Consider the following 27500-nt stretch of genomic DNA (forward strand, 5'->3'; position numbering starts at 1 on the left):
CCCCCTTCCTTGAACTTTTAAACTTCTGATTTTCCTGCTTCCACCAACTCTGCACTTAAAACATCACACACACACACACACACACACACACACACACACACACACACACACACACAACTATGACCTGAGGCCAGTAATGTCTCAGGACGCCTTAATCAGTTAGTTACAGCAGTGACTGACTTTAAGTACCTGTAGGTGTTGGTAATTATCACAGTCATATTTCTATTTCTTACTTTTCTTTTTTCTTTCTTCTCTCTCTCTCTCTCTCTCTCTCTCTCTCTCTCTCTCTCTCTCTCTCTCTCGGGAGCCCTCTATATTCCTTCTGCTTGGTTAGGTCTCAGCTTCTTTCTTTAAAACATGATTTATTTTTATTTTATGTATGTGAGTGTTTTGCCTGCATATATGTAGGTGCACCTGGTGTGTGTGTGTGTGTGGGGGGGACCGGATGGGATGGGGATACTCTGCAAGTGTAGTGAGTGTTCATAAACTTCAGGGCCATCTCTCGAGCCCCAATAAATCTTTTTTTTTTTTTTTACAAATAGAGTAGTAGTGATCAAATTAGGGTGATTAACACTCTCATTTCTTTCTTACTTTTTAAAAAAAATTTATTTATGTTTTTCAAGCCAGGGTTTCTCTGTGTAGCTTTGGAGCCTGTCCTGGATCTCGCTCTGTAGACCAGGCTGGCCTCGAACTCACAGAGACCCTCCTGGCTTTGCAGATTAAAGGCATGCATCACCACCACCGCCCGGCAACACTCTCATTTCTTACAAATCCTATTTAATAGACAAAGAACTCTTATACGGGCACAGAGGGATTGCTAGTCATGGCTGTGTGTCTCCTGTGTGTCTTTGCCCAGGATGGAGAAGATGACCCCATAACACCAGGTCATTCAGCTGGTATTTCACTTTGCCCAGTAAATGCCACAACAAGAAAATCAAATCCTGTTTGTGGGTAAATCCTCTCCAGGAACTAATATGGCTTCTCCAGCAGCCTATAGAGCTTCTCTCTCTCTCTCTCTCTCTCTCTCTCTCTCTCTCTCTCTCTCTCTCTCTCTTCTTTTTTTGAAGCTTCCAACTTGAAAATGTTTAATAAGGAAGTGGGCATCTTCTTGCATTATTCATCGTTTCCCAGGTTTACTGACCCATTCAATATGCCATCCTATGCGTTAGTGGACCTGGTGCTCCTTAGGGAACTTCATGTTCACAGCCGTCGCCCCTTTGCAGAGTTTCTTTTTGCTGGTGATTTTCAGGCAGTTGTATGGTTCAGGTATTACCACGAAAGCTGCCGTTGCCACCCTCAGGAAGTTCGTGGTCTTGGACAGAAAGTTCTCAGCAAACAGTGGTCCAGCACTGGGGTAGAGGTTCTGTCGAAGGCTGGGGAAAGCACAGTAAGTCCTGGAGTGGACTGAGACACAGGCAGGATCTGATTCTGTGGCTGTGGTCTTGCCCAGGTTCTTGGGCAGAGTCAAATACCAGCTAAAGGTACTGATATTATGGGGTCACCTTTACCCATCCCTCCTGGATGCAGAGGTATTTTCAGACACCTCATTCAATCCTCCCAGCTGTGCAGCCGGGGCTCTTTACTCTGAAAACGTACGTTCTGTATTAGGTAGCAGAAAACATAGTGTCAAAGTTCTTTTAACACCAGAAAATATCTGAACTCATTCACAGCAGGGAGCTTATGTGTTTGTTCATTGGTTCGTGCACATGGTGAAGGGCCCAGGGTTTGTCTTTGGTGAGATTGCTGTGGGAAGCCTTTGCTTTTAGATTTCTTTAAGGAGCTGTAACCAGAAACTATTGAACTGGGATCAAAGAGAACATCAGTGTGTAACAGAGTTAGCTGGGGAAGTTGGGAGACCCTCAAACAAAGCTCAGGCCTTCAGGCCCACCGGAGGTGTTACCGATAGTTATGGAGTGAAACCAGGGTACTCATAACGGCTAACCCAGAAAAAGCTTTCAAACCCTGAAAAATAGGAGGTGGACAGTGGTGTCGCACGCCTTTAATCCCAGCACTTGGGAGGCAGAGGCAGGCAGATCTCTGTGAGTTCGAGGCCAGCCTGGTCTACAAAGTGAGTTCCAAGACAGCCAGGGCTACACAGAGAAACCCTGTCTTGAAAAGCCAAAAGTAAATAAATAAATAGATAAATAGATGTTAAAAAGACTGAAATAAGAAAAGGACGCTAACACTGGCTTGTTTCCTAGACCCATTTGTTTGGACACCCTTTCCTAACTGTCCACCTTTAAAGCAGTGTTCGTTGTCTTCGATGTTGTGGTGCCCTTTTTTTTTTTTGTCCAATCCTCAGTTTGTGTCTTTTGATTGTGTCTTTTGACCACTAGTACTCAGAATTATTATTGAAAGGTGTTGCTCAGGAAGAAAGTCCAACAGTTGCCAAACGAGACCTCAGGAAACTAAAAGGCTTCCGTACGGTGAAGGAAATATTAGCTGGGCGAAGAGACGGTGTACAGAATGGGAGAAAAATCTTTACAAACTGTCCATCTGACAAAGCATTAGTGTCTAGACTCTGCAGAAAACTCAAAAAGTAAACAATAAGAATTAAAAACGCGCCGGGGCGGTGGGGTGGCACACGCCTTTAATCCCAGCACTCGAGAGGCAGAGTCCGGCGGATCTCTGTGAGTTCAAGGCCAGCCTGGTCTACAGAGCGAGATCCAGGAAAGGTGCAAAGCTACACAGAGAAACCCTGTCTCAGGGAAAAAAAACAAAACAAAACCCAGAACAAGCAACAAACAAACAAACAACAAAACCAGTTATGTTATTTGCAGGAAAATGGACAAAACCCTGAGATAATCCTATTAAGCCCAGCGAGCCAATCTCAGAAAGACAAATAAATGCCCTTTGCTGTTATCTTTGGTGCTTCCGAGATGTTGTACGGGGGTCACGTAAACTCACTCCTGTGCCGTGAAAGTGGAAGTGAAACTGTCCCGAGGCTGGGGCGACAGGGGAGGCGTGTAACACGCTCAGCAGGCAGTGGATACATGTGTAGCACTTTGGACAGGCTCCCTTAGCCTTGTCATTTGAGTACCCGAGGCCAGCCTCTTCCGTCTCCCGCCTGTGCCCGAGAGCAGGAAGTACAGACAAGTCCAAGTGTCAGCCCTCGGTGGCCCTCTGCCTGTCCCGGCCCAGAGAAGGGGCTTGGGAGCCGGGTGCCCTCGCCCGCCGTGGTCCGCTCCTCGATGTGAAGACCTTGGGGTCGGTTTCTGATCAGGTCAGCTGGGCTTTTAAGTGGGGTGGGGTGGGGGAAGGATCTCGATTCTAGAACTTTCTAGGCTTCTGAGTGTGGGATCTGGAGACCACGTGGCTGTAGAGGGATTCAAGGTTTGAATACTGAAAGGGAAGCCGGGAGCTTTATCTGTGTGGGTAGCTGCCCTCTGCGAGCCTCTCCAGGCTTGGATGGATGTCTGTTTGAAACCCCCCCACCTCCTGGAACAGAAGCTAAAATTTAAATTTCAACTGACCTGGCTGCTCCATCTCTGGATCCACTTACCCGCCACAACCCCCAAACTACACACATCTTCTGATATGCACATGCACACCCCCAAACACAGTCTTAGCGATTTGAATATATATAAAATCTGTAGTCCTGGGGATCGAATCCAGGGCCTTACACAGGCTAAGCACGCACTCTACCACCCGGCTACCTCCCCAGCCTATCATTTCTATTAAAAAAAAAAAGAAAAAAGAAACAGGACCGTCTAGAGAATGAAGGAATAAGGAAGCACAGATTAAAAACTCAGAAATCTGCCCCGGCGGCGAGGTTAGGCGTCTTTACAAGGGAAGTTACGAGTTCTGTTCAAATAGGAAATGGTGCGTGTGGCCGTACTTTCACGGAGGTTTGAACATTGCCTTTGTTGGGGTGTTTCCTACCACCTGCCTGCCGAGGCTTGTCGATTGTGTGTGTGTGGGGGGGTCGTTAGTTAGAGCCTAGTTAGAGCCCGGTTCTGGGAGCAAGCTTGCCCGGAGGCGCAGGCGGCACTAAGTTAGGACTTGGCCAGGGAGAGGCTTTGGTTGACATGTAAACTCTCATCCCTGGAAAGTTCCAGCAAGTTTCATTTTACGCCCCCGCCCCATCTCATAGGTAGTCCTCTAAATCACGGGAGGAGCGAGAAGGGTCTGATGATTATGCAAGGAAGGATTGTGATCAGATGCAGTCAAGTGAGGCTTTGGTGGAGCCGGGGTGAGCTCTCACGGGTGCTTGTTCCTCAATAGTGGGCCGGCCACAGGCTTCCCTTTGATGGGCAGCTTCTTCCTTTTCCTGTTTTTTTTTTGTTTTTTTTTTTTTAGCTTTTAATATTTCTGGAAATACCGATTATTTCAAAATATGATGATTTGTCTTTCTCTGTTGCATCCAATAGTAATTAGAATAAAATAAAATAATAAATAATAAATAAAATAAAATAGTGTATCTTTTATGAGTTATGTGTGCATGTTTGTGGGTATGCGTGTGTGTGTGTGTGTGTGTGTGTGTGTGTGTGTGTGTGTGTGTGTGTTTTCTTCATGTGCTGTCTCTATCATGGGTCTTTACTGGCCTGAAACTCACCAAGCAGCTCAGTTGGCTGGTGTTAACAAGAATTTCACTTTTTTGTTTGTTTGTTTTTGTTTTTGTTTTTTTGTTTTTTTGAGACAGGGTTTCTCCGTGTATCCCTGGCTGTCCTGGATCTGGCTCTGTAGCCCAGGCTGGCCTCGAACTCACGGAGATCCGCCTGGCTCTGCCTCCCGAGTGCTGGGATTAAAGGCAGGAGCCACCACCGCCCGGCAAATTCCACATTTTTGGCGTGTTTCTGTTGAAGTCCTTGAGTGACGTGTGAATCTGAGCCCAGGTCTGACCAAGTGATCTAGGTTGTGACTTAGAGCAGTAGAATGAAGACTGTGGTATCAGTTTCTTCAGAGGCTTCTAGTAAAATGGGTTAAGAGAAATGTCTTATGCTGCTGTGGCTGCTCCTGAACACGTAAATGCCATAGCGCAGACGTTGACTTACATTGAAATATTGTAGGTCAGACATATATAAAATATTAAATGCTCGTTTTGAAATTATGTGTGTGTTGTAGGTGTGGGTCTGAGGGTCCGAGGTCTCAGAGGGCACCTGTTGAGATGTGCACGTTCTTGTGCTAGAGAACAAAGAATCGGACCATGGATTGTGATTTTTTTTTTTATTTTTAAAGTGTATTAAAAAAGAGAAAGGCTCCGCTGTGGGAGGAAGTAGGCTTCAGTGTCGGGACAGGTCCGAGGGGCGGGGGCAGCGCTGGCCATCTCCCCTCAGAGAGCGAGGGGCTTTTCTGAAGCATGCTCTGTTCTGTAACATGGAGCCCTGGTGGGGAACAGTTTCTGATCTTTTTGCCGACTGGCTTCTTCTATATGTTAATCCTGATGCCTCTTTCTCCCCTACTCTCGGGCCATACTTGGATTATTTTTTGCAAAAAATTTTTACTTATTAAAGAAAAGATTTTTTTTGTCTTTAATGGCTCTTAGGTTTTCTTTTTCTATTATTTATTTTTACCACTGCAAGATCATTTACACATGAACCAATAATACAAAATTGTCTTCTGACCCCGACAAGTGCATGTCGGCCATGTGTGTGCGCGCGCGCGCACGGTGATTTTTAAAGGGTCAACTCTTTGATCCATTTGCCATTTATTCTGATGTAAGGATTTCAGTTAGGACCCATTCCTCCGTCCCTCCCTCCTCTCTCCAAGTTTGAGCAGTTGTTCTAAAACAGTGTCTTTGGACAACTGAACCAAGCTAGTGGGTACTCAGGAAATTAGACCAATAGCTGTGGAGCCTGCATGGGACTGGACGAGGCCCTCTGCATAATTGAGACAGTTGTGTAGCTTGATCTGCTTAAGGGGGCCCCTGGCAGTAGGATCAGGATCCATCCCTGGTGCATGAGCTGGCTTTTTGGAGTCCATTTCCTATGGGACACCCTGGACAGCCGTGATGCAGGGGTAGAGACTTGGACCTGCCTCAACTGAATGTACCAGGCTTTGCTGACTACCTGTGGGAGGCCTCACCTTTCAGAGGAGGGAATGGGGGGTGGGTTGGTGGGGGAGGCTGGAGGAGGGAAGAGAGGGGGATCTGTGGTTGGTATGTAAAATGAATTTAAAAATCCCTAAAAAAAGAAAAAAGAAAAGAAAAAAATCATAGTCAAGTTTGCTGCCCTTTGTGTATAGGGTTGGGTCATTCATCTTGTGAGTTGTTTCTGCTTTGGGGGGAGTCTACAGAGATTGTTCTTGTGGTCACTTTTGTGACTACTGTGTGTCTGGGAAGAGAAGGGTGTGTGCGGCTAGAATCTGCCCCTGTCCTGTCTGTTCACTCTTTGGGTTTCTCTGAGACGTGTGTGAGTGGGGGGGGGGGGGGGAGGCAAGTTTCCAGTTCTCTTAAGAACTTGGCTTCCAATACTTTGTGTTCTTTTAAGAGCATTCAGGTGCTGGTTCCTGGCCTGAGAGGCACTTCCTGCCCTGTCCTGGACTTCCCAGAAGTCCACTTCCTTAACATATACCCATACAGCCTTTAACACATGAACACACCCAGTCCTTACTCATTTTCATTTTCATATTCTCTCTCCTTCTTCTCTGACCCTCTCCTTCCTTTTTTCTACGGCAGAGTCTCATGCTATAGAAGTTATAATAGTTAAGGATAGCCTGGAATTTACCGGGCTCCCCACATGGCCTCAAACTATGGTAATTCTCCTGCCTCAGCCTCTTGTAACCGAACTGTATGGGTAAGCCACCACGCTTGGCTTCCAAGACAGCACTTTCATTTACAATAATATCTGCGTGTATTACCCTGAACATCTATAGCAAAGAAGGGCAAACTCCTGTTCTCCTTCCTGCACCCCCAAGTCCTGGTCCTTCAGGCCACACAGGGGACAATGTTCATCATGAGTCTGGTGTGTCTGCTTGAGAACGTCCCTGATTCTACTTTTCCTTTTTACAGACTATCTCTGAAAAATCTACTGCATTTTGTTTTGAATATCACTAAAAAGCAGGTGTATGACTTTTTGTTTTATTGTAATTTGTTTTTCACTCTAATCAACACATCTTGGGTGTTATTGCAGAAAATGGAATGTAGTGCTAAGTGCTGCGTGCCATGCAGCCAAGGCTAGCCAGCCTGCCATTGGAGTGCACCAGGTTGTTCCAGGCTAGCCAGCCTGCCATTGGAGTGCACCGAGTTGTTCCAGGCTAGCCAGCCTGCCATTGGAGTGCACGGAATTGTGTGCTTAGTTGAACACATGCGTTTCTATAGAGAGGGAATTCTTTTTTCTCTGTGTGTATGTATGTGATGTGTGTGTGTGTGTGTGTGTGTGTGTGCGCGCGCACGCGCGCGCGCACGCACGCATGACTGGAGGTGCCTGCAGAAGTCAGAAGAAAGTGTGTCAGATCCCTGGAGCTCGAGTTATAGGCGGTCGTGAGCCACCTGATGTGGGTGCTGGGACGTGAACTCACTTTTGTGAGAGCTCCAAGTGCTCTTAACTGCTGAGCCATCTCTCTAGCTCCAGCAGGGAATTCTTATTTAAGGAATGGGATTATTCGATTGTTCCCTCATGTGCCCAGCAGTTCTTGTTGGTTGTACTTTGAACATGTGACTGTTAAGAGCTGGCCGGGTTTAAAATGCTTTTCTTTAAACACACACACACCACGACCACCATCACCACCACCACCAACAACAAATGAAGCACGACATAGAACAAAGACTCCCAGTACACTGTGACTCCATGCCACCTCCTCCTCCTCCTCCTCCTCCTCTTTTTTAATAAAATTTTTATTTTATTTTATGGTATGGGTGGTTTTGTTTGTTTGTTTGTTTTTTGCCTGCATGTATGTCTGTGCACCACATGCCTACCTGATGCCCACAGAGGCCAGAAGAGGAAGTCAGATCCTCTGAAACTGGAGTTACAGTTGTGAGCAACCATGTGGGGGCTGGAATCCATACTCCAGTCTTCTGAAAGAGCAGCCAGTATTCATAACCACTGAGCCATCTCTCCAGCCCTTCAAAATGCCTTTCTTAGGTAAAAGAATTTTCATGGTAATTGATCGATTTTGTAGTGAAAGAGCCAGGGTCCAAAAACTTGGGGAAATAAATATAAAGTGAATTCTTTTCAAGATGTTGATCGTTGTTTTCTAAATCAAGAAAACCTGTTTAAACACATTTAACTAATCTTGAGCTCAAAAAAGACAAAGGAAGTTTTGCTTCATAATTACAAGTGTAACAGTATATTAAGAAAAGAATGAGAGAGGGCCTGCTAGATGGCTCGGCGGGTTATAAAGCGCTTGCTGTGCGAGGCTGCTAACCGGGGCTCTGTCCGCCTGAACCCATGTAAAGGTGGAAGGAGAGAATACGTCCCACAGCCTTGTCCTCTGACCCTCACACACTGGCTTTGGCACACACATGCCTATACTCACACCACACAAATACACAATAATAATGGACTCAGTTTAACTTTAAAAATAATAATAATAATCAGGGATATGTAGAAGATGAAGGAATTGTCTGAGTGTGGTGTTATTCTGACAATGGATATGTAGATGTACGGACCATGGCACACATCTTGAATCCCAGCACTTGAAAGGCCAAGGCAGGAAGACTAGCCTAGTGCACAGTGAATTTCAGGCCAAGCTGAAGTACATAATGAGATCTCTCTCCCGCCCTCCATCTGTCTTTCGTTCATTCGTTCATTTGTTTTTGTTTTTGTTTTTTTTTGAGGCAGGGTTTCTCTGTGTAGCCCTGGTTGTCCTAGAGCTCACTCTAGGACCAGGCTGGCCTTGAACTCAGTGATCAGCCTGCCTCTGCCACTGAGTGCTAGGATTAAAGGCCTGTGCCACCACTGCCTGCTAAGGGACCTGTTTCAAAAAGTGAAAACATCATGGGGATAGGGAGAAACCTGGTGCTAGGGAAGTTCCCAGAAATCCACAAGGATGACCCCAGCTTAGACTACTAGCAATAGTGGAGAGGGTGCCTGATGGCTTACCCCAGTAATCATAGAGTCTTCGTCCAGTAACTGATGGAAGCAGATGCAGAGATCCACAGCCAAGCACCAGGCTGAGCTCCAGGAGTCCAGTCGAAGAGAGGGAAGAGGGATTCTATCAGCAAGGGGCATCAAGATCATGATGGGGAAACCTACAGAGACAACCAAACCAAGCTAGTGGGAACTCATGAACTTTAGACCAACAGCTGTGGAGCCTCCATGGGACTGGAAGAGGCCCTCTGCATAAGCGAGACAGTTGTGTAGCTTGATCTGCTTAAGGGGCCCCTGGCAGTAGGATCAGGATCTATCTCTGGTGTGTGAGCTGAATTTTTGGAGTCCATTACCTGTGGGACACCTTGCACAGCCGTGATGCAGGGGTAGAGACTTGGACCTGCCTCAACTGAATGTACCAGGCTCTGTTGACTCCCCATGGGAGGCCTCACCTTTCAGAGGAGGGAATGGGGAGTGGGTTGTGGGGGAAGGCTGTGGGGGGGGGCAGAAGGAGGGAAGAGAAGGGGATCTATGATTGGACAAGATCCATTGTCAGAATAACACCACACTCAGACAATTCCTTCATCTTCTACATATCCCTGATTATTATTATTATTTTTAAAGTTAAACTGAGTCCATGATTTCTTAATAAAAAAGGTGAAAACAAAGAAAGGCAATGATAGAGACTGTTGTTTCCAGTAAGTCCCATGGTGTCTACATGAAATGAACCAAGAAACATAAAAATGTGCTGCGTAGAACATTATTGTTCATTATCAATATCAAGGAAATAAAAACCAACAATGGCTGTACCTATTTACATATGAAGTCTGATTTCAGTTTTTTTTAACCTGTGTCCTTGTGGGTGAATGTGTGAGTGGCAAATGATTGCAATAATGTGACCATATTTTAACTTGCTATATTTTGAATTTTTACACACAGAAATCAACAGTTTCTAGACCCAGGGAGGGGAAAGGCACTTCTGAAAGGAAAAACTATAAGTCATTTGGGCTATTAAAAAAGAAGAAGAGCCGGGCGGTGGTGGCGCACGCCTTTAATCCCAGCACTCGGGAGGCAGAGCCAGGCGGATCTCTGTGAGTTCGAGGCCAGCCTGGGCTACCAAGTGAGTTCCAGGAGAGGCGCAAAGCTACACAGAGAAACCCTGTCTCAAAAAACCAAAAAAAAAAAAAAAAAAAGAAGAAGAAAACTATTCTAATGTGAGAATAAAAAAACCATCCTTATTATTTATCTCTGTGTTTGTTTGTTTTGATGTTTTGAGACAGAGTCTTGCTATATAAACCTAACTGCCCTGGGACTGCTATGTGGACCAAGTAAACTTTGAACTTGTGGCAATCCCCCTGCTTCTGAATCGTCGGTGCTGGCCTTAGAGGGTGAGTGACCATACCCAGCTCAAAATACTCTTACTTTGACGTCAGCTTAGTGATGGAAGGTACTGTCTCCATTTCTTCCCTCTGAAATGTCTGGAACATAGTAGATGCAGTTAGTATTTGACAAGAAACAAGCTGGTAGCTGGCACTTCTCTTCCTCCCTTGATCACGGTATCATGTGTCAACCTAGGGCACCCCTCTCCTACCTCTTGAAAGGAATGGATTTCAGCAGCTGCCTTTACAAAATTGCTGAACACCTGGACAGTGATGAACTGGCCTCCCTCAAGTTCCTGTGTTTGGACCACATCCCGCAGAGGAAGCAGGAGCCCATCAAGGATGCCCTGATGCTATTTCAGGGACTGCAGGAAAGGGGACTGTTGGAGGAAGGCCATCTGTCCTTCCTGAAGGAGCTGCTTTTCCTCATCAATCGGCTGGACCTGCTGACCAAGTTCCTAAACACCAGCAAGGAGGAGATGGTGAGGGAGCTGCAGGTTCTAGACAGAGCCAAAGTTTCTCCCTACAGGTGGGTAGAAATGCTGTGTGTGTGTGGGGGGGGGGGAGGTGGGGGGGGGAGGGGGTGGGGCGGGGAGCTGGGAAGCATGGGCTGAAGGGACTGTGGGTGCTGCTGCTGGGGTCCACATTATGAAGTGACTCGTAAGACTCTGGGCTAAATATATGATTCTGAGAAAAATGCTAAAGCCGTAAAAACAATTTTTTTTATTATGCAGTATGGCACAGAAAAGGGAGTACTGGGGAGGAGAAAGGATTTGGCTTCCTCCAGCTTTTTATTAAACCAATCAGGTGCCTTAGGCAGGGGAGGCAAAACATAGACATATCTTCAAGTAGTATAAACAAGTATACTGCAACATTTCCCTTTTTTTGTCTAAATAAAAAGGAAAGGTTTAAACTCTAACACAGTAAAACTGTATACAGTCAGAACAATTACCAAGTAAGGATTATATTCACAATATCTAGTCCATTGTATTTGGCAAATTTGGAGAAAACCCTCTATTATTTATCCTATCTTGATGAATACAAAGTTTTTACCTAAACCACTTACGATCATAACTTGTATTACCAGCCTAAAAATATCCTTTTAGACCTTAAAACATTTTCTTAAAAAAACTACTTAAGCTTTTATGTCTCTCAACCTTTATAAACTTTACATCTTTTTTGTAAGTTTCTCTTTTGAATTTGGTAACAAAGAAAGCCGTAAAACTCTATCTAGTCTTCAACTCCACCAGAGACCTGAGAAGGATAAAATATTACCTGGGTAAACAGGAAGTTTGGAGCAAACAACTTCCAAAACTATAGAAATGACAGAGACATCTGACTGCCTGGACAGTCACCCAAGTTTCCTTTGCAATGTTGGGGTATCCATCTTCAGCCTACAGGCCTAGAATATCTGACAGACTTTTCTGTGAAGCAGGAATTTTTGAAGGACTGTCCTACCTTGTCTTGGCAAAATTCAGCAGTCACTTTCTTTTGTGTCCTGCTTGTCCAATTTGGACAGCACACTGTTAGCAGTTGAGGCAAGGGCAGTTTCTTGCCCAGTGACTAACTTTACCATAAATGAAAGCAAACTCCACATGGAGGTTCTTTGATGTCCATCATCTTCTCTGAAGTATACTGGTGCCGCCAGGAGCAGATGTGTCTCACTCTCATGAAAAGCCTTATGTTATTAAAACATCTTAAATGCCACGTTCTGTAGGTCTCTGAAGTGTTTGAAGATCATCTATCTAAAATATATCTGTTTCACCTTGAAAACAAACCTAACATGACTACAAGTTTGATTGTTATAGATAGCTAATTACTAACCTGTATTTCTTAATTATCCTAAATAATTTATAATAATAGCTTTCAAACACTAGAACTTTACATTATATTTTAAAATGAACTGCATAGGTACAATATCTTACAGTATGTTGAAACAAAAATAACCTTAAATTTGTATCAATATATAAACACACCTTAAACAAGAGTAGAAACATATATAAATATGTTATAACAAAATAACCTTAAATTTGTATCAATATACAAAAATCTATATCAATGTAAAATATTTGAGATTAATAGTTTTTTTAGGTTAAAAGTAGATTCAATAATCTACCCTTTTATTCTACTATTCCTAGATCCCCCTTTTTTTCTTTTCAGAAAGAGATCCCTAAATCTAATCTCCTTTGCTTAGTTTTTTTCCCTGACCATGATCAATAACAACTTGCAACTAACTCCACTAAACAAGGACAAACATCCATAACACATCAAATGACCAGAAACTACCCACCCCACCTCTTGGGAATGTGGGCGTCGTGTTCTTAAAGTTACTTCCTGTTGTCAGGGGGTGATGGCATCTTTAGGGGACCCTGAGGAAATTGGGATAATGGTCAAGTCCTTGGAGAGCTAGCTGTTGTCCAGTCTCAGTGTGATGGGAATGTGCAGGGCGTATCTGAAGTCCTGGCTGGAGTCGTCTGTGAGGTTGGACCATCTCAGCTAGCAGCTTTGAAGTTGTTATGAATGGAGATTGTTGAGGAAACTATAACAGAAGCAATCTGAGAGGCTGGATCACTTGGGCTACTTGTTTTCATTGGTAGCTGGTCATTTTTTATTTTTTTCTGAAAACATACAAACTTGTAAAGGTAATATACATATCTTCATTAACACAAGTATATAATGTGTGGTGTGTACAAACCATCTAAAGATGATTCTCTGTTCTGTGATTGAGCAGATGAAAGACATCTGTCAACTTCGTAAGTCCCTCTGGATTACATAACCAAACTATAATATAAATCTCCATTCATGCTATATGAAAGGATGGCATGTAATAATAAGTCATAAGGACTCTGTAGCTAAGATTTATCATGTCTCATACAGTCTGAGAGCTGTACCCATATAGAGGGACCAGCACATACATCATCTGTCTTGTAGTTTTTCTTGGTTTCTTCCTTTATGTCAATAGTCAAGATTTTCAGGAGGTCTCCCTCGGTCAAATCTGACCTTTATTAATTTTGAAGAAATCCATAGCTTTTCAATTTCTGTGGAAACAAAGGCATAACCTCTCTCTCAACACAACACATTTCCTGACTTCCATTCTGAAGTAAAAACATCTTTAAAATATATAGGCTGGTTCAATTTAGCAGTTTCCATAATCTAATGTCTCTTAGCAGCTGTTGTTTTTTGCTCATTAGTATTTAAAAAATTTAAAGTTAACAAAGTGTTATATGGGGTCCAAATGTACTATGTTAGAATATTTCCCATCCTTACATGGCTTATTCTTTTTATATTACTTTACTCTTTCTTTAAAGACTTTATTATTTTTAAACTTTATTTTTTTCTATGACTGTACCCATTTTCTTTTTTCTTTAGCACCTAAACACATTTTTAAGCATACTGTACCTGTTCAGAGGTTTTCTCAGCCTAGATTTGGCTGTGTGTGTGTGTGTGTGTGTGTGTGTGTGTGTGTCTGCAGTTTCTCTGATCAAGTGAGCCAAACTTTAAACCGCTGGGCCACCTGCCACAGGGCTCCACATAGCACATGGCACTGGCAGCTGGCTCTGTCCATTTTGGGTGGAGGAGAGCCAAGCCTCATGCTTGTGTCGTCTTTCCCCCACCCCCCAACCACATCTATCAGCCTGAGCTATGGTAAGTTTCTGGGCCTGCACTGTGGTAGTTGTCTCAGTCTAGTCTTCCCTTCTGTCTAGTAGAGCACCATTCAAGTGCTCAGCTGCACAGCAGAGCCTCTTAAAGGAGCCCTGCCTCTATACGCGCAAGCACCAGGATTGCACGGGAGACTGCTGTTATTGGCAAACTGTGTCTGGCTCTGTATTCAGAACCTTTTTTCAGCTTTCTCAGGCCCTTTCTCAGGATTTACGTGCCATGTGTTGGACATTGAATGTAGTTGGTCTTTGTTGTCAGACCCTTTTTTGGACCCCCAACCCACAAATAATAACACAGAGACTTATTATTAATTATGAAAGCTTGGCTTTTGGCTTAGGCGTGTTCCCAATTAGCTCTTAAATAACTTGAAATCTGTTTCTATTAATCTACATTCTGTCACTTTGGCTTTTTACCTCTCCTCCATTCTGTATCTCCCATTTCCTCCATGTCTGGCTGGTATCCCCTGCAAGCCTAGATTCATGCAAACCCCCTAGCTATTGGCCATTCAGCTCTTTATTAAACCAATCGGGTGCCTTAGGCAGGTAAGGCAAAACACAGACACATCTTCACACAGTGTAAACAAATCCCACAGCAGAAGAGTATATTTTAGATTATAGTTTCAGGAGGCAAATAATAGCATAGCCCCAAGCTGGCACCAGGCAGGACCAGGAAGCTTAGAACTCACATCTCCCCTGCACACAGGAAACAGGAAGTGTGACCTGCAAGTGAGGCAAGGTTATAAACCCCCAAAGCTTGTCCTTACTGATGTACTTCCTCCTGCAAGACTCTACACTCTAAAAGTTCCACTGCCTCTCCAGACAAGGGACCAAGTGTACATAAGCCTGTGAAGGATACTTCTCATTCAAACCACCACAAGTCAATACCCACAGTTCCGTCTGTTAGAGTGTATTACATTAGATGCAAACTCATGTATCAATGTGTGACTAATTACAAAGTTATTAAGTTTACCAGGGAAAAGGACAACAAGGCGGTATTCTAAGAGCGCCTCAGTCTACTCCAAGAAAGGACCCCCCCCCCAGACTGCCCCTGGGCTGGGCAAGGGGAGCGGAAATGGAGAACTCTGGAAGTGTGCTCACTTTCAGCCATGTTTTCTTACCTGCTGAAATAAGCCGTGAATACTTGATCCCCTTACCTGTGCCTCAGGGTAAATTCTTTTCCTGGGGACATAAGAACCGGGACTACTGCCCTGGTTTAATAAGAAGGCAGAGTCACCCATCCGTGACGCTCCCATCTTGGTGGTTCCTGCTTCCTGACAACCGAGACACGTGTTTACTTGTCTCTGGTTAGGGCCTCACTGCTTCCCACACCGACCACCTCTCCCACCTGCTCATGCATGCATCTAGGACCTCTCCGTGGCTTCACTGCTCAGATGACAGGGTTCTCCCATGCGGCCTGGCCCTCCAGACGGCTTCACTCCTGTAAGCCCAGCTGAACTCTAGTCCTGCACTGTCTTTGGAGAACAGGCCATGTGTGTTAGTTATGTTTCTTGGTGCTGTGACAAAAGCGATCTAAAGAAAGAAGTGTTTATTTTGGCTTATAATTTAATCAATCATGATGTAGCCATGGCGACAGGAGCCGGGGTAGCAGGCTGCTCATGTTGTCTCTGCAGTCAGGAGGTAGAGAGAGACGAAAAGCTGGTGATCATCTCATTTTCCTCTTCACGCTGTCTGGGACTATGGCCCCCTAAGGGTGCCAGGCTTGTCCTACTTCAGGGAGTCCAATCTAAAAACCCCCTTACAGACCTGCCCAGAGACCCATCTTCTCAGTCATTCCAGATCCCTTCGGCATTGTGAAACCCAACTTCTCCCCACCCTAGGGAGAGCGGGTAACTGTGAGCTCTGGAAACAAGCTCCGCATGGTTACAAGGTCATGGTTCTGTGACAAGGTTTTAAAATAGAACACTTTGTCCCCTTCTCCTTTTCAAGGTGCCTTGTGCTCAGCGGTCCTTGAAGTGAGTTTTAGTTCTTCTCTTACAATATTTCTTTTTTTTAACATTTATTTATCATGTATACAGTGTTCTGCCTGCAGGCCAGAAGAGGGCGCCATATCTCACTACAGATGGTTTGTGAGCCACCATGTGGTTGCTGGGAATTGAACTCAGGACCTCTGGAAGAGCAGCCCGTGCGTTTAACCTCTGAGCCATCTCTCCAGCCCCACATTTCTATTTAAGCCTTGCAATAGCCTTTCTTGTCATCACTCCTGGTTTGTAGTAACCTTGGCATGGGAGAGCCTCACAGGCAGCGTTGGCAGCCACGCTTTCCTTGTTATACAGCTTCCTACTTCAGGCTTGCCTGTTCCGATATTGACACTGGGTGTTTTATTTTCCTAGGGCCGTCGTAATAAAGTATCACAGACTGAGTGTTTAAAACATTAACTTAGCCTCATGTGGTGGCACACACCTTTAATCCCAGCACTTGGGAGGCCGAGGTAGTCAGATGGATCTCTGAATTTGAGGCCAGCCTGGTCTACAGAGCGAGTTCTAGGGCAGTAGGGGCTACACAGAGAAACCTTGAGAGAAAAAAAAGTCAGAAATCCGGGTGCTAACAGGATTGGCTCGTCTTTGGAGATCTGAGGAACAGTGGGCTTCCGGCCTCCGGTTCCTGTCTTACAGATGTTCTCTCTAAGCTGCTGGTCTCGATGTTTCCTTTTTCTTATTAGGATACCAGACATTGGGTTGGGCCCCACCCTCATCCATTATGATATTAATTAGGCCACTTCCTCACAGTCTAGCTATACAATGACTTCTGAGGGGACTAATGGATATGAGTCAACCAGGAATGCTGTATTGTTCGGGCTTGCTAGAATTGTGAATTTTATAAGAAGTTTGTTTACTAAGGCACCTATTCATCATAAGAAATGATGGCCCCAGAACTAGGAAAGTCAGGGGTGTATGTGTGTGTGTGTCCTCAACTTCTGCCACGTTCTTGGGCTCCTAAAAGTTCCTGCCCTGTGAACTAGGCTGAGGCCACAATGCCAGACAGTGTTCATCACCCTCCTAGTGCAGTATTTTAAGTCCCCCGACCAGGACGGGAACTGTCGAAGACCTAACCTCTCTGATCGCACACCGAAGGGTCAGCAAAGGGTCGCCACTGAATGCTTGTTCACCATTGTCTAATAGGAGCCAGGAGAATAAAAAATACACATGTGAGGTGACTTACCACCATAAGGAAACTCAAGGTGTTTTGTTTTCAGATTAAAACTTCTGCCTCTACAGTGTCTGAGGAACTATCCCAGTTTGTTACTGATAATGTTAATGAAGCCTGTGGGTCTCAATAAAAAGGAAGATAAAGGGACTGTTGTGTGATACAACTTTTCCTGGGGAGACACAACACACACGTCTGCTCACCCTACATAGGGGACAGACCAAAATACAGATACCACCAAAGTCCAACTTGGTGAACCAATAGTTTCATTGGGGTGACTTACAGGAATGTGGGTGGGGGTTTATTTACAGGAATGTGGGTAAGGGGTTAGTCACAGGAACATGGGTGAGGGGTCACTTACAGGAATGTGGGTGAGGGTTTACTTACAGGAGCAGAAATGATTCAAAGACAACTGCATCACCAAAGCTCACCCCAGCATGGGTGACAGCTCACAAAGCTGGGAACCTGGAGCTCACTGAACAGCCTGCAGGCCACTCAACAGGTTGGAGAATGTCCTTTCCAGGTGCCTCAGTTGGTCTAAACCTTCCAGGCAGCCCACCTGGTTTCTGCTTCTTCCAGGCAGCTGGTCTAGTCTCGGAGACTTTGAAGCTAAGCTTTCTTCAGTTTGAGGCGGATGTTCAGCTTTTATTGCTTACGCTGGCATGGAGTGACTAAGTGAATCTGGTCAGTTTCAGGGACTTCCTGAAGCTATTTTGAGTTGTTTACTTTCCTGCTCGAGGAGCTTCCCTGCGGGATAGAATGTTTCAATCTTGAGGGAACTGTTACACAACAGGAACAGGATGTACTGAAGTTAAAAGGGCTACAGTAGCTTTGGGCTGGACCAATCTTGGCCAAACTGAGAATGCTTTAGGGAAGTATTTCTGAGATAGAGATTTCTTGAGATGATGGTAACACGAGGTATCTTCTGTTTCTATACTATTTCTTTTTCCAGAATTTTATTTCCTAACTCGACTTGGAAACCAGCATATTTGCCTATTAAAGTTATTTTCCTTTACACAATACTCTTGAAAGTTTTGCTGACTTATTTTTTTTTTTTTGCAAAAAGTTTAAAGACTTACTTATTTTTATTTTTAATTACTTGTCTGTGTTTGGGTATGTGTGTGTGAGGACAGGTGCCCTCAGAGGCCAGAAACCTTGCCTCTCCTGCAACTGGAGTTACAGCTGGTTGTGAGCTGCCTGATTTGGATAACCAGAACTGAACTCTGGTCCTCTGCAAGAGTATCATGGGCTCCCAGCAGCTGAGCTATGTCTTCATCCCAAGTTTTTCTGACTTCTAAAACATTCTTTTGTTTACTCATTTGGCCAGCATTTTCCAAGGTCTTAATTGTGCCCAGAAATAACAATGCTTCTGTGGTGGTTTGAGAGAAAATGGCCCCCAATGGGAGATGTGGCTTTGTTGGAGTAGGTGTGGCTTTGTTGGAGGAAATGTGTCACTATGGGGGTGGGCTCTGAGGTATGCTATGCTTCAGCTACACCCAGTAACACAGTTCACTTCCTGTTACCTGTGGATCAAGATGTAGAACTCTCAGCTCCTTCTCCAGCACCATGTCTGCCTGCATGCTGCCATGTCCCACTATGATGATAATGAACTAAATCTTTGAAACCCCAATGAAATGTTTTCCTTTATAAGAGGTGCCGTGGTCATGGTCTCTCTTCACAGCAATAGACCCTAAGACAGCTTCTATCACTTACTGAACTCTTAGTGTGCTTTCTTTCATGTGCTGCCTAACTGTTTGGGCAATGATGGATTGTGTATGTGTTGTTGGTCCTGGGAGGTTATGCTACCTCACTAGTGATGTCATAGAACTCTTAGTTTAAGAGTACATTGTGATGTTCACAAAATGAAGAAATCATTTGATGAGGATCTCAGAACGTGCACCCACCTTGAGGTGACATGTGACTGTAGTCCATGGAAACTTATGTAATTCACACCTGTCTGTGATGTAGACATACATTTATCTCCCATCCTACAGATGAGCAAAAAAATGTGTAACATGCCTAAAATTGCAGAGTTCAAAGATGGTGGGACCCAGAGTTATAACAAGGGTAGTCGGGAGGCCTCTGTCCTCAAACACTGCACCTCACAAATCTCATATTAATAGAAATGAAAAGGGCATGGTCCAGGCTGTCCGGGGACCTGGGTGGTTTATGACCAGCCTGTTGTAATACGTGAGTTATCTTTCTTGTGGGAAACTAATGAAGGTTCGGTGAGAGAAAAGAGCCCTGAGGATGCTTGGGCAACATGTGATTGCAGGGGCAGTGGACATGTGGACATGTGCAGCCGGACAAGGGAATCTAGGGTGGGAAGAACACAGGGTACTTGGTTGTGTTGAGAGCTTCAGGACCTTGGTATTGGCGAGAGCGGAGGTGTGTGTGTGCATGTGTGTGCGTGTGTGCGTGTGTGCGTGTGTGTGTGTGCGTGTGTGCGTGTGTGTGTGTGTGTGTGTGTGTGTGTGTGTGTGTGTGTTTAGAGTCCCTTGTATTCTAGAACCCAATGTTCAGCCTTTTTCCTGAAGGAAATGGCTGGGACACTGATCAGGTCTTAGAAGGGAATCAGCTCTGATGTGCATTGTGGAGAATATAATTCCCCCAAATCATCATCCCACCTGGAATTGATTTTTATAATGACATAGGAGCAGTGTGATTCTTTTAGCCGAAGTTATTTGGAATGCAAAGGTGGTAGGACTTGGCTCAGGGTGGGCTGGTTGGCTTGACTCGGTCATCCATCACTACCCAGCTTTCTGCTGAGGCTCACCAGTTGGGAATAGGTGGCTGTTTTAAGGAGGCCCTGGGATCGAGGCCTGCTGTAACTTTGTGTAGTGACAGGAAATGATCTGGAACGTGTTTCTAAAGTGTCTTCATTTCCCACCACAGGGTCATGCTCTTAAAGCTCTCGGAAGATGTAGTCACATCAGAGTTGAAAGAGTTTAAGTTTTTTTTGGAAGAAAAGATCCCCAAATATAAGCTGCATGATAACACGGTAAGAAGACCTGGTATGTCCTCAAGATGGGTCAGCAGTGGGGGTCGTGAGACCAGAGGGGCCTGTTCTGCCAACAACAAACAGTATTCAAGGTTGTTTTTGTTTGTTTGTTTGAGACATGGTATCATGGAGCCCAGGGTGAACCCAAACTTGCTACGTAGCCAAGGATGACAAACTTCTGATCTTCCTGCCTTCCCCTCCTGGGTGCTGGGATTACTGGCTTATGCCACCACTCCCCGTTTTTGTGGTTCCAGGATGGAATTCAGCGCTTTTTGTATGATAGGCAAGCGCTCTTCCAACTGAGCTGTACCTTAACCCCTGTGTTCACACTTCTTACCCCGGGAAGATAAAGTAGCTAGGCAGGGTTAGTGGTTACGGCTTTGATGCCTCTACACTGTAAAGTGCTGTTGCTTAGCCCCGGGGCAGAGCCAGGAGCCAGAGAAGTCAAGTAGTGCAGTGCCACCACACAGGGGGTCTGGCAGTGTTGCACAAATCCTAATTGGTCCTAATAAAAACCCGGTGTAGCTTGAGTTTTCCTGCCTGGCCCACAGTCAGGACAAATCTCTGTCACCTGCCAGTCCCACAGCCACTCAGACCCGACCAAGTAAACACAGAGACTTATATTGGTGACAAACTGTATGGCCGTGGCAGGCTTCTTGCTAACTGTTCTTACAGCTTAAATTAATCCATTTCCATTAATCTATACCTTGCCACATGGCCGTGGCTTACCGACATCTTCACATGCTGTTTGTCATCATGGCGGCTGGCAGTGTCTCTCTGACTCAGCCTTCCACTTCCCAGAATTCTCCTCCTTGTCCCGCCTATACTTCCTGCTAGCCAATGGCCAATCAGTGATTTATTTATTGACCAATCAGAGCAACACATTTGCCATACAGAACATCCCACAGCAACCCGGAGCCTGACATCAAGGTGAAAGCTGAAAGATCACGAAAGATCATTTTGCACTCCAATAAGCCTCTCTGACACAGCAATCCAAATCACACCAAATCAGACCAAATTAGAAAAAGCCCCGGTTTAATGCGTAAAGCATTCCTGGGTGATTCTCTGGCCTCCTCCAAAGCGGAGACAGGGACAGAGATGAGAGACCGGAAAACCACATGTCTGTTTTCTGGGGTGCAGTTTAAATACCCTGTGGGAGTGGTCTTGAGCATCTCTTGGGGAGGAGCCGTGTTTGGAGGGACTTTCTGAGGGCCAGGGTCTGGGCAGAGAGGTAGGGCTTCCACCAGAACAGATCAGAGAAGCAGAGCAAGCCACAGCCACCCTGTCTTACCTCACCAACTCCTCAGCCTGAAAGAGTCCGAGTTCCTGTCCCCTCCTGCTTTACATTCCTTTCTCTGTCCAGCCACATCACTTCCTGTCTCAACCTTCCTAGTGCTGGGATTAAAGGTGTGTGCCACCACAGCCTGGCCTCTGTGGCTAACTCTGTGGCTTGTTCTGACCTCTGATCTTCAGGCAAGCTTTATTTCCTAGATTACAAACAATATTATCACCACATAGCAGGGCCAGGGAGGAAAGGTAGCCTGGGGTCACACCTCCCTCCCTTCTGCTGCCCTTGAAACTTCACCTTGTTTATTTATCCCCCCCCCCAGTGTGTGGTGTGTGTCTTTATGAGTAGGTTGTGTGATGTATGTGTCAGTGTCTACATGCTGGGTCTATTGTGTACATGTTTCTTATGTATATGTGTGGCATATGTACCAGTGTGTGTGGTATGTACCTCTGGGTGGTTTCTCTATTGGTCTGAGTCTATATATGTGTAGTACCTATGTGTGTGGGTTTCTGTGTGTGTGTGTGCTGTGTGGTGTATGGTCTAATTTTGATGTATGCTTTGTCCAAGTGTATCTCTGTGCACTTGTTTAGTGTGTGTGTGTGTGTGTGTGTGTGTGTGTGTGTGTGTGTGTGTGTGTGTGTGATCTCTGTGTTTGGTGCATGTGTCTCTGTATATTGAGGTTAATTGAGGTTTAGAGGTGGATGAGGTACCGGGGCAATGCCAGATATAATGCAGTCCCCAGGGCTGTCCCTTCCGTACTCCTTGGGCGGGGCCATCGATGAAGGCATCCACATACAGTTTGAGAACAAGGCCTGGGGACTGGCAACCTCTGACATGGCTTCTCTCTCTTTCCATTTTTTATCCTTTTAGTCTAGACAACACAGAATGGCCTCCCTGCTTACTGTCAACTCGGAGAGATCAGCACGTGCTCAGAGGTTGGGGGGGGGGGGGCGGTCTACTTGGGAAATAAGGCTGGGCCCTTGCTTTGGAAGGAGTGGAATTGAGGAAACAAAACCCTAACCCTCAGGCCTGTGCACCTGTCTGTCCCCTTGCTTTCTCCTCCCCAGAGCTTGCTTGACATTTTCGTGGAAATGGAGAAGAGGCTCATCCTGTCGGAAGACAACTTGGACGCCCTGAGATTGATCTGTTTCCGGGTCAAAAAGAGCCTGCTGGGGAGGATCGAGGACTATGAACTATCCAGCAGAGGTAGCTAGCCGATGGCTTCGAGATGGCAGAGCCCTCAGAGTCATGGCTGTTTCTGATCAAGTTCTTCTTTTTTAATTCAGGGAGAAGCATGAGCCTTGAGGAAGCGGCAGAGCTGCCAGTTTCCTTTTCGGATGGTAATGCTTGCAGATACGTTTCTTTGATGACGAACTGCTGCGTTTCCTCATGCCCTCTTTCTCCGCCTTCTACCACGTCCTAATATCAGGACAAAAGTTCAGTGGTCACTTGTCACCTCAGCTGCTCTCTGAAAGACAAGAAGAATTTGCAAAAGCCCCATGGGAGTATTTGAAATGAGCACACAGGCCGGGTGGTAGCGCACGCCTTTAATCCCAGCACTCCGGAGGCAGAGGCAGGCAGATCTCTGTGAGTTCGAGGCCAGCCTAGTCTACAGAGTGAGTTCTAGGAAAGGCACCAAAGCTGCACAGAGAAACCCTGTTTCAAAAAACAAACAAACAAAAGAAATGAGCACACTGTTATTGTATAGGAGGGTCTTAACTCTGTTCTGGCTGTGTCTGCTTTTACTTAGAGATGTGGGTAGCTAGATTCAAAGGATTTCCCAGGACATTCTTTTGTTTTGTTTTGTTTGAGACATCGTCTTTCTACATAGCCTTGGCTGTCTTGGAACTCTCTGTGTAGACCAGGCTGGCCTTGAAATCACAGAAATCAGTCTGCTTCTGCCTCAAGTGCTGGGATCAAAGGCACCATGCCGGATTTTTTTTTCCAGAACTTTCTTGATCAAGGTTCTCTGCTATGTGAGAGGCTTCTTGGCCAAGTGTTCATAGTCCTTCTCTATCGCCGGTTAAGTCCAGGCTCCCACTGCGCCTGAATTCCTTCACCATGTGCTGCCTCAGCCTGGGATGCTCCAGCCACGTTCCTTGTCTTACCTGGGAAGGGAGCTCATCCAGACCTCTGTTTTCTTACCTAGGAAAGGTAGATGGGACCAGCAGAAGGTTTCCTTCAGTTTCTTGTTTATTTGAGACAAGGCCTCCCTATGTAGCTCTGGCTAGCCTGGAACTTGCTCTGTAGACCAGGCTGGCCTCCAAATCAGAGATTCACCTGCCTCTGCCTCCGAAGTGCTGGGTTTAAAGGCATGCACCATCATGCCTGGCTCCTTCAAATTTTTTGTTTATTTTGAAATTTCATTTATTTTCAACTATGTGTGTACGCATGTAGTTGTCCATGAAAGCTAGAAGTGGCACCAGATCCCCTGAAACTGGAGTTACATACGATTGTGAGCACTATGTAGGTGCCGGGAACTGAATTTCTGTCCTCTACAAGAGTAGCAAATACAATTAACTACTGAGCCGGCTCTCCAGCCTCCTCCAATTTTTTTTATTAATCAAATATTCTGATTATAAAAATTATATGTGCTCCTTTGGGGGCAATTTTTGGTTGTGAGCCCAGCCTTTAATGGCTGGTCTATCCCTCCAGCCCTTGGGGGGTGATTTTTAAATTCGGAGAAACTTTAAACAGTACCACAACCACTCTGAAAATATTGACACTGGTAACATCTTTCTTTTTTTAATATTTTATAATTAATTTCACATATCAGCCACTGGTAACATCTTTCTTATGTGATCACTGTTGTTACATTTGCTGTGTAATAATATACTCTCCTTATTCACTTTAAATTTATGTGTAAGAGCGTGTGGCTGAGTGAGTTTATGCACAGCATATTTGTGCAGGAGCCTGAAGATGTTAGAAGAGGCATCAGATCCCCTGGAACTGGAGTTACAGATGGTTGTGAGCCACCATGTGGGTGCTGGGAACCCGTGGTCCTCTGCAATGAGTGATAAGCTCTCAACAGCTGAGCCGTCTCTCCCACCCCGAGGAGCAGCCTCCTTTAGAGAGCAGTCCAAGTCACAGAGCCAGTTCCTCCCTGTTCACGCCTGCCTGAGCCCAGCTCTTCAGTGCGTTTGAATCAGGGACTCATCCTGACCCCCCGCTGTGATCAATGACCACAAATCAATGACCACAAATGAGGCAGTTTGCACTTGGTCTCCAGAGCATGCTAAGCGCCCTTCCTAGAAGATCTACATGTCTGAAATTTGCTCAAGGCGGTGTAGCATGAATCTTATTAATAAAATCAAACCTGAGCCAGGTATTGGGGTGAACTCTGGAAGATCAGAGAGACAAAACAAGCCCCAGCTAACCTCACCTGGCCAACTTCTCAGCTGATCTTGTTTCTCAGACTGGAGGCCTCTGAGTCCTCATCCCAATGGCTCTCAGCTGAACTGCTACTCAAAAGCCTGAATGCTTAACCAGGCCAAATGCTTCTAGTTTCTGGTCCTCACACCTTATATACCTTTCTGCTTTCTACCACCACTCCCTGGGATTAAAGGCTCGCTTTCTGGGATTAAAGGCGTGATGAGTCACCATGCCTGGCTGTATCCTTGAACACATGGATTTCTGCCTCTGGAATGCTAGGATTAAAGGCGTGTGCTACCACTGCCTATCCTTTATGTTTAATATTGTGGCTGTTCTGTCTCTGACCCCAGATAAGTTTATTAAAATGCACAATATTTGGGGGAATACAATACCACAAGGCATTTTCAGTGTTTATTTTTAAAAAGACCGACCTTAGGGGGCCAGTGAAATGCCGTAGTAGGTGAAAGTGTTTTCCATTCAGGCCAGGTTATGTGAGTTGGATCTCTGGAACCCATATAAAGGGAAGAAAGGAACCAACTCCTCAAAGTCCTCTTTGATCTACACACACACACACACACACACACACACACACACACACACACACACACGTGCACTCATGTAAAATGTTTTTAAGGTCCAAGCGGTACATATTTCTTTACCAAACAACCTTGGCCACCAAGCCTCTCATTCTGGGAACTTTCCTTGGCTGATTGCAGGGGAGAACTGCTTCAGAGTGTCGGCGGAAATGTTCAACTCCCTGGGAGAACAAGACAGCCAGCCGCAGGTACACCTCCCCTCTCCCTCTTGGCATTGAAGTTTCTGTTTCTTGTGTTTGTTGGCTCCTTTAAAGATGCCAGATAAGCCAATAAGGGGTGGAGCCTTCTGGAAATCTCGAGAAATCTGGGGAAGAAAAACCTATAAAAGAACCAGTTAAAGATGGAGCCTGTCCAGTTTTCTTTGTGTTAAATCATTCATCACTGTTATTGCTGTTCAGTTTGTTTATTTGTATTCTGAGACAGGGTCTCCTATAGCTCAGATTGGCCTTGAACTCTTTATATAGCTGAGGATGACCTTGAACTCCTGACTCCCCTGGCTTTACTTCCCAAGGTCTGGGATTATAGGCATGGGCTGCCACACCAGGCTCTAATTTTATTATAAGGCCAAAGGCAAAGGTACAGGAATTGTTGGAAGGTAGAGGGTGAGACCTCCCTCCTGGTCTGGGAGCTTCAGGGGAAATGGGTGCACGTGGGGAGGGGGTGGGGCTTCAGGAAGAGCTGCTCTAGCAGGCCTTTCCTTTTAGCCTGCCATTGCAGAGGGGTCCCTCCATTGTGTCGGGCGACAAACAGGATCTGAGCAAGTCTTACTTTTCGTCTCAGCGAAGCCTGTAGAAAGATTTCCTTCCTAGACAGAGCTTCTATGTACAGTCTTCACTAATTCACCGAACACAGTTCAGCCCATTAGCCTCCCTGTGGCAGGAAGCACGGGAGACCCCGGACACTTTGAGAAAGAATATGCACTAGGGTGGGCTACTGAGAAGATTCTCAGATCAGGAAATCAAGGATTAGTCAGCATTGTGCTGCAGCACCGTCCTCATCAAACAGCTAAAGATATTATGTTAATATCTTAGTCACTGCTTGTATTACAATATCTGAATAAATCTACTTAAGTAGAAATACTTAGGATAATAACAAATACTGAATATACTTCGTGCCTAATACTTTATGTCATAGAAAACATTAAAAGGTGAAGGATTTGTACAGTACGAAGAGGAACTCAAGTGTGTTACAAAATGTTAACTACTAGGAGATTAGGTAAGTTGCCCAGAGTCCTAAGGTTTTACGCCATAGATGCTGGCCTTTGTCTCGCTAGCCTAGGGTCCTTTTTTGAACTTTAGGAGACAGTGTGGGCTTCCAACTAAATACTGAGATCTCAGCCTGAAACAGCCCTAAGAGAGTATCAAGAATGCAGGGCCCCTCTGATTTTCCCTGTCGGGATCCCATAAGCACAACGTGGCCAGCTCCCTGCTCTCCATCTACTGGGGTTCCTTTGCCTGGCTTAAGGCATCAGTCAGCTTTAACCACTGAGAGACTGCACTCTGTTGTGTGTGAAGGGCGAGGCCCTCAGCTGTTAGCCAAGAAAGGCAGATGAACTGAGTAGACCACAGAAAGATTCCCAAGGTCATGGAGGGACATCCCAAGAGATCACCCTTGAGTCACAAAACTCTAGTCCCAAATGGCCCGGATGTTATCCGGCAGAAGCTCTTTTGGATGCTGAGGGAAGCCGACACACGCACTATGGTAATACGCTACGATGGCAGCAGTGATGTATACGATGTGCAGGGTACTTAGCAGGCCCAGGCCCCCTTACTGGGCAGCTCATGAGAGGCTGTGCAAGTGGAGGGGCAGAAAGTAGCCTTTCCGGGAAACGGCCCCAAATCTGGCTGGAGCAGTGGAAGGAAGCGGTGTTTCCCCGTGGAGTTGGGCGGCGGTCCAGCCTCTTCCTGGGCAATGTCACCTGCTGGTGTCTGAGCTTTTGTTGACCGGCTTTTGTTTTCCAGGAATCAGACAGAATTTACCAAATGAAAAGCAAACCTCGGGGCTACTGCCTGATCTTCAACAATAATGATTTCAGCAAGGCGCGGGAGGACGTGCCCAAACTCCACACAAT

At 45.5% G+C, this 27500-nt stretch overlaps 1 protein-coding gene across 3 annotated transcripts in view; it reads left to right on the forward strand.

Annotated features, from left to right (window-relative positions):
• The window catches only part of Casp8 (caspase 8), a 33917-nt gene that overhangs the window by 654 nt on the left and 5763 nt on the right, over positions 1-27500 (forward strand). Inside the window, exons 1-8 of one of the 3 annotated variants that reach the window (XM_052749534.1) lie at positions 2620-3223; positions 10250-10357; positions 10545-10877; positions 20068-20173; positions 22529-22667; positions 22748-22801; positions 25550-25617; positions 27391-27500. The exon at positions 27391-27500 is cut by the window's right edge and continues 32 nt beyond it. In XM_052749534.1, coding sequence (XP_052605494.1) covers positions 10573-10877; positions 20068-20173; positions 22529-22667; positions 22748-22801; positions 25550-25617; positions 27391-27500 — 782 coding nt within the window. In that variant the 5' untranslated portion in view covers positions 2620-3223; positions 10250-10357; positions 10545-10572. Of the gene's footprint in view, positions 1-2619; positions 3224-7875; positions 8022-10249; positions 10358-10544; positions 10878-20067; positions 20174-22528; positions 22668-22747; positions 22802-25549; positions 25618-27390 lie in introns of those variants that run through there. The other 2 variants (XM_052749535.1, XM_052749533.1) reach the window with 2 other exon arrangements.

The sequence above is a fragment of the Peromyscus californicus genome, unplaced genomic scaffold (assembly GCF_007827085.1).
Source record: "Peromyscus californicus insignis strain IS unplaced genomic scaffold, ASM782708v3 Scaffold_21__1_contigs__length_65335640, whole genome shotgun sequence".
In the NCBI taxonomy this organism is placed as follows: Eukaryota; Metazoa; Chordata; class Mammalia; order Rodentia; family Cricetidae; genus Peromyscus; species Peromyscus californicus.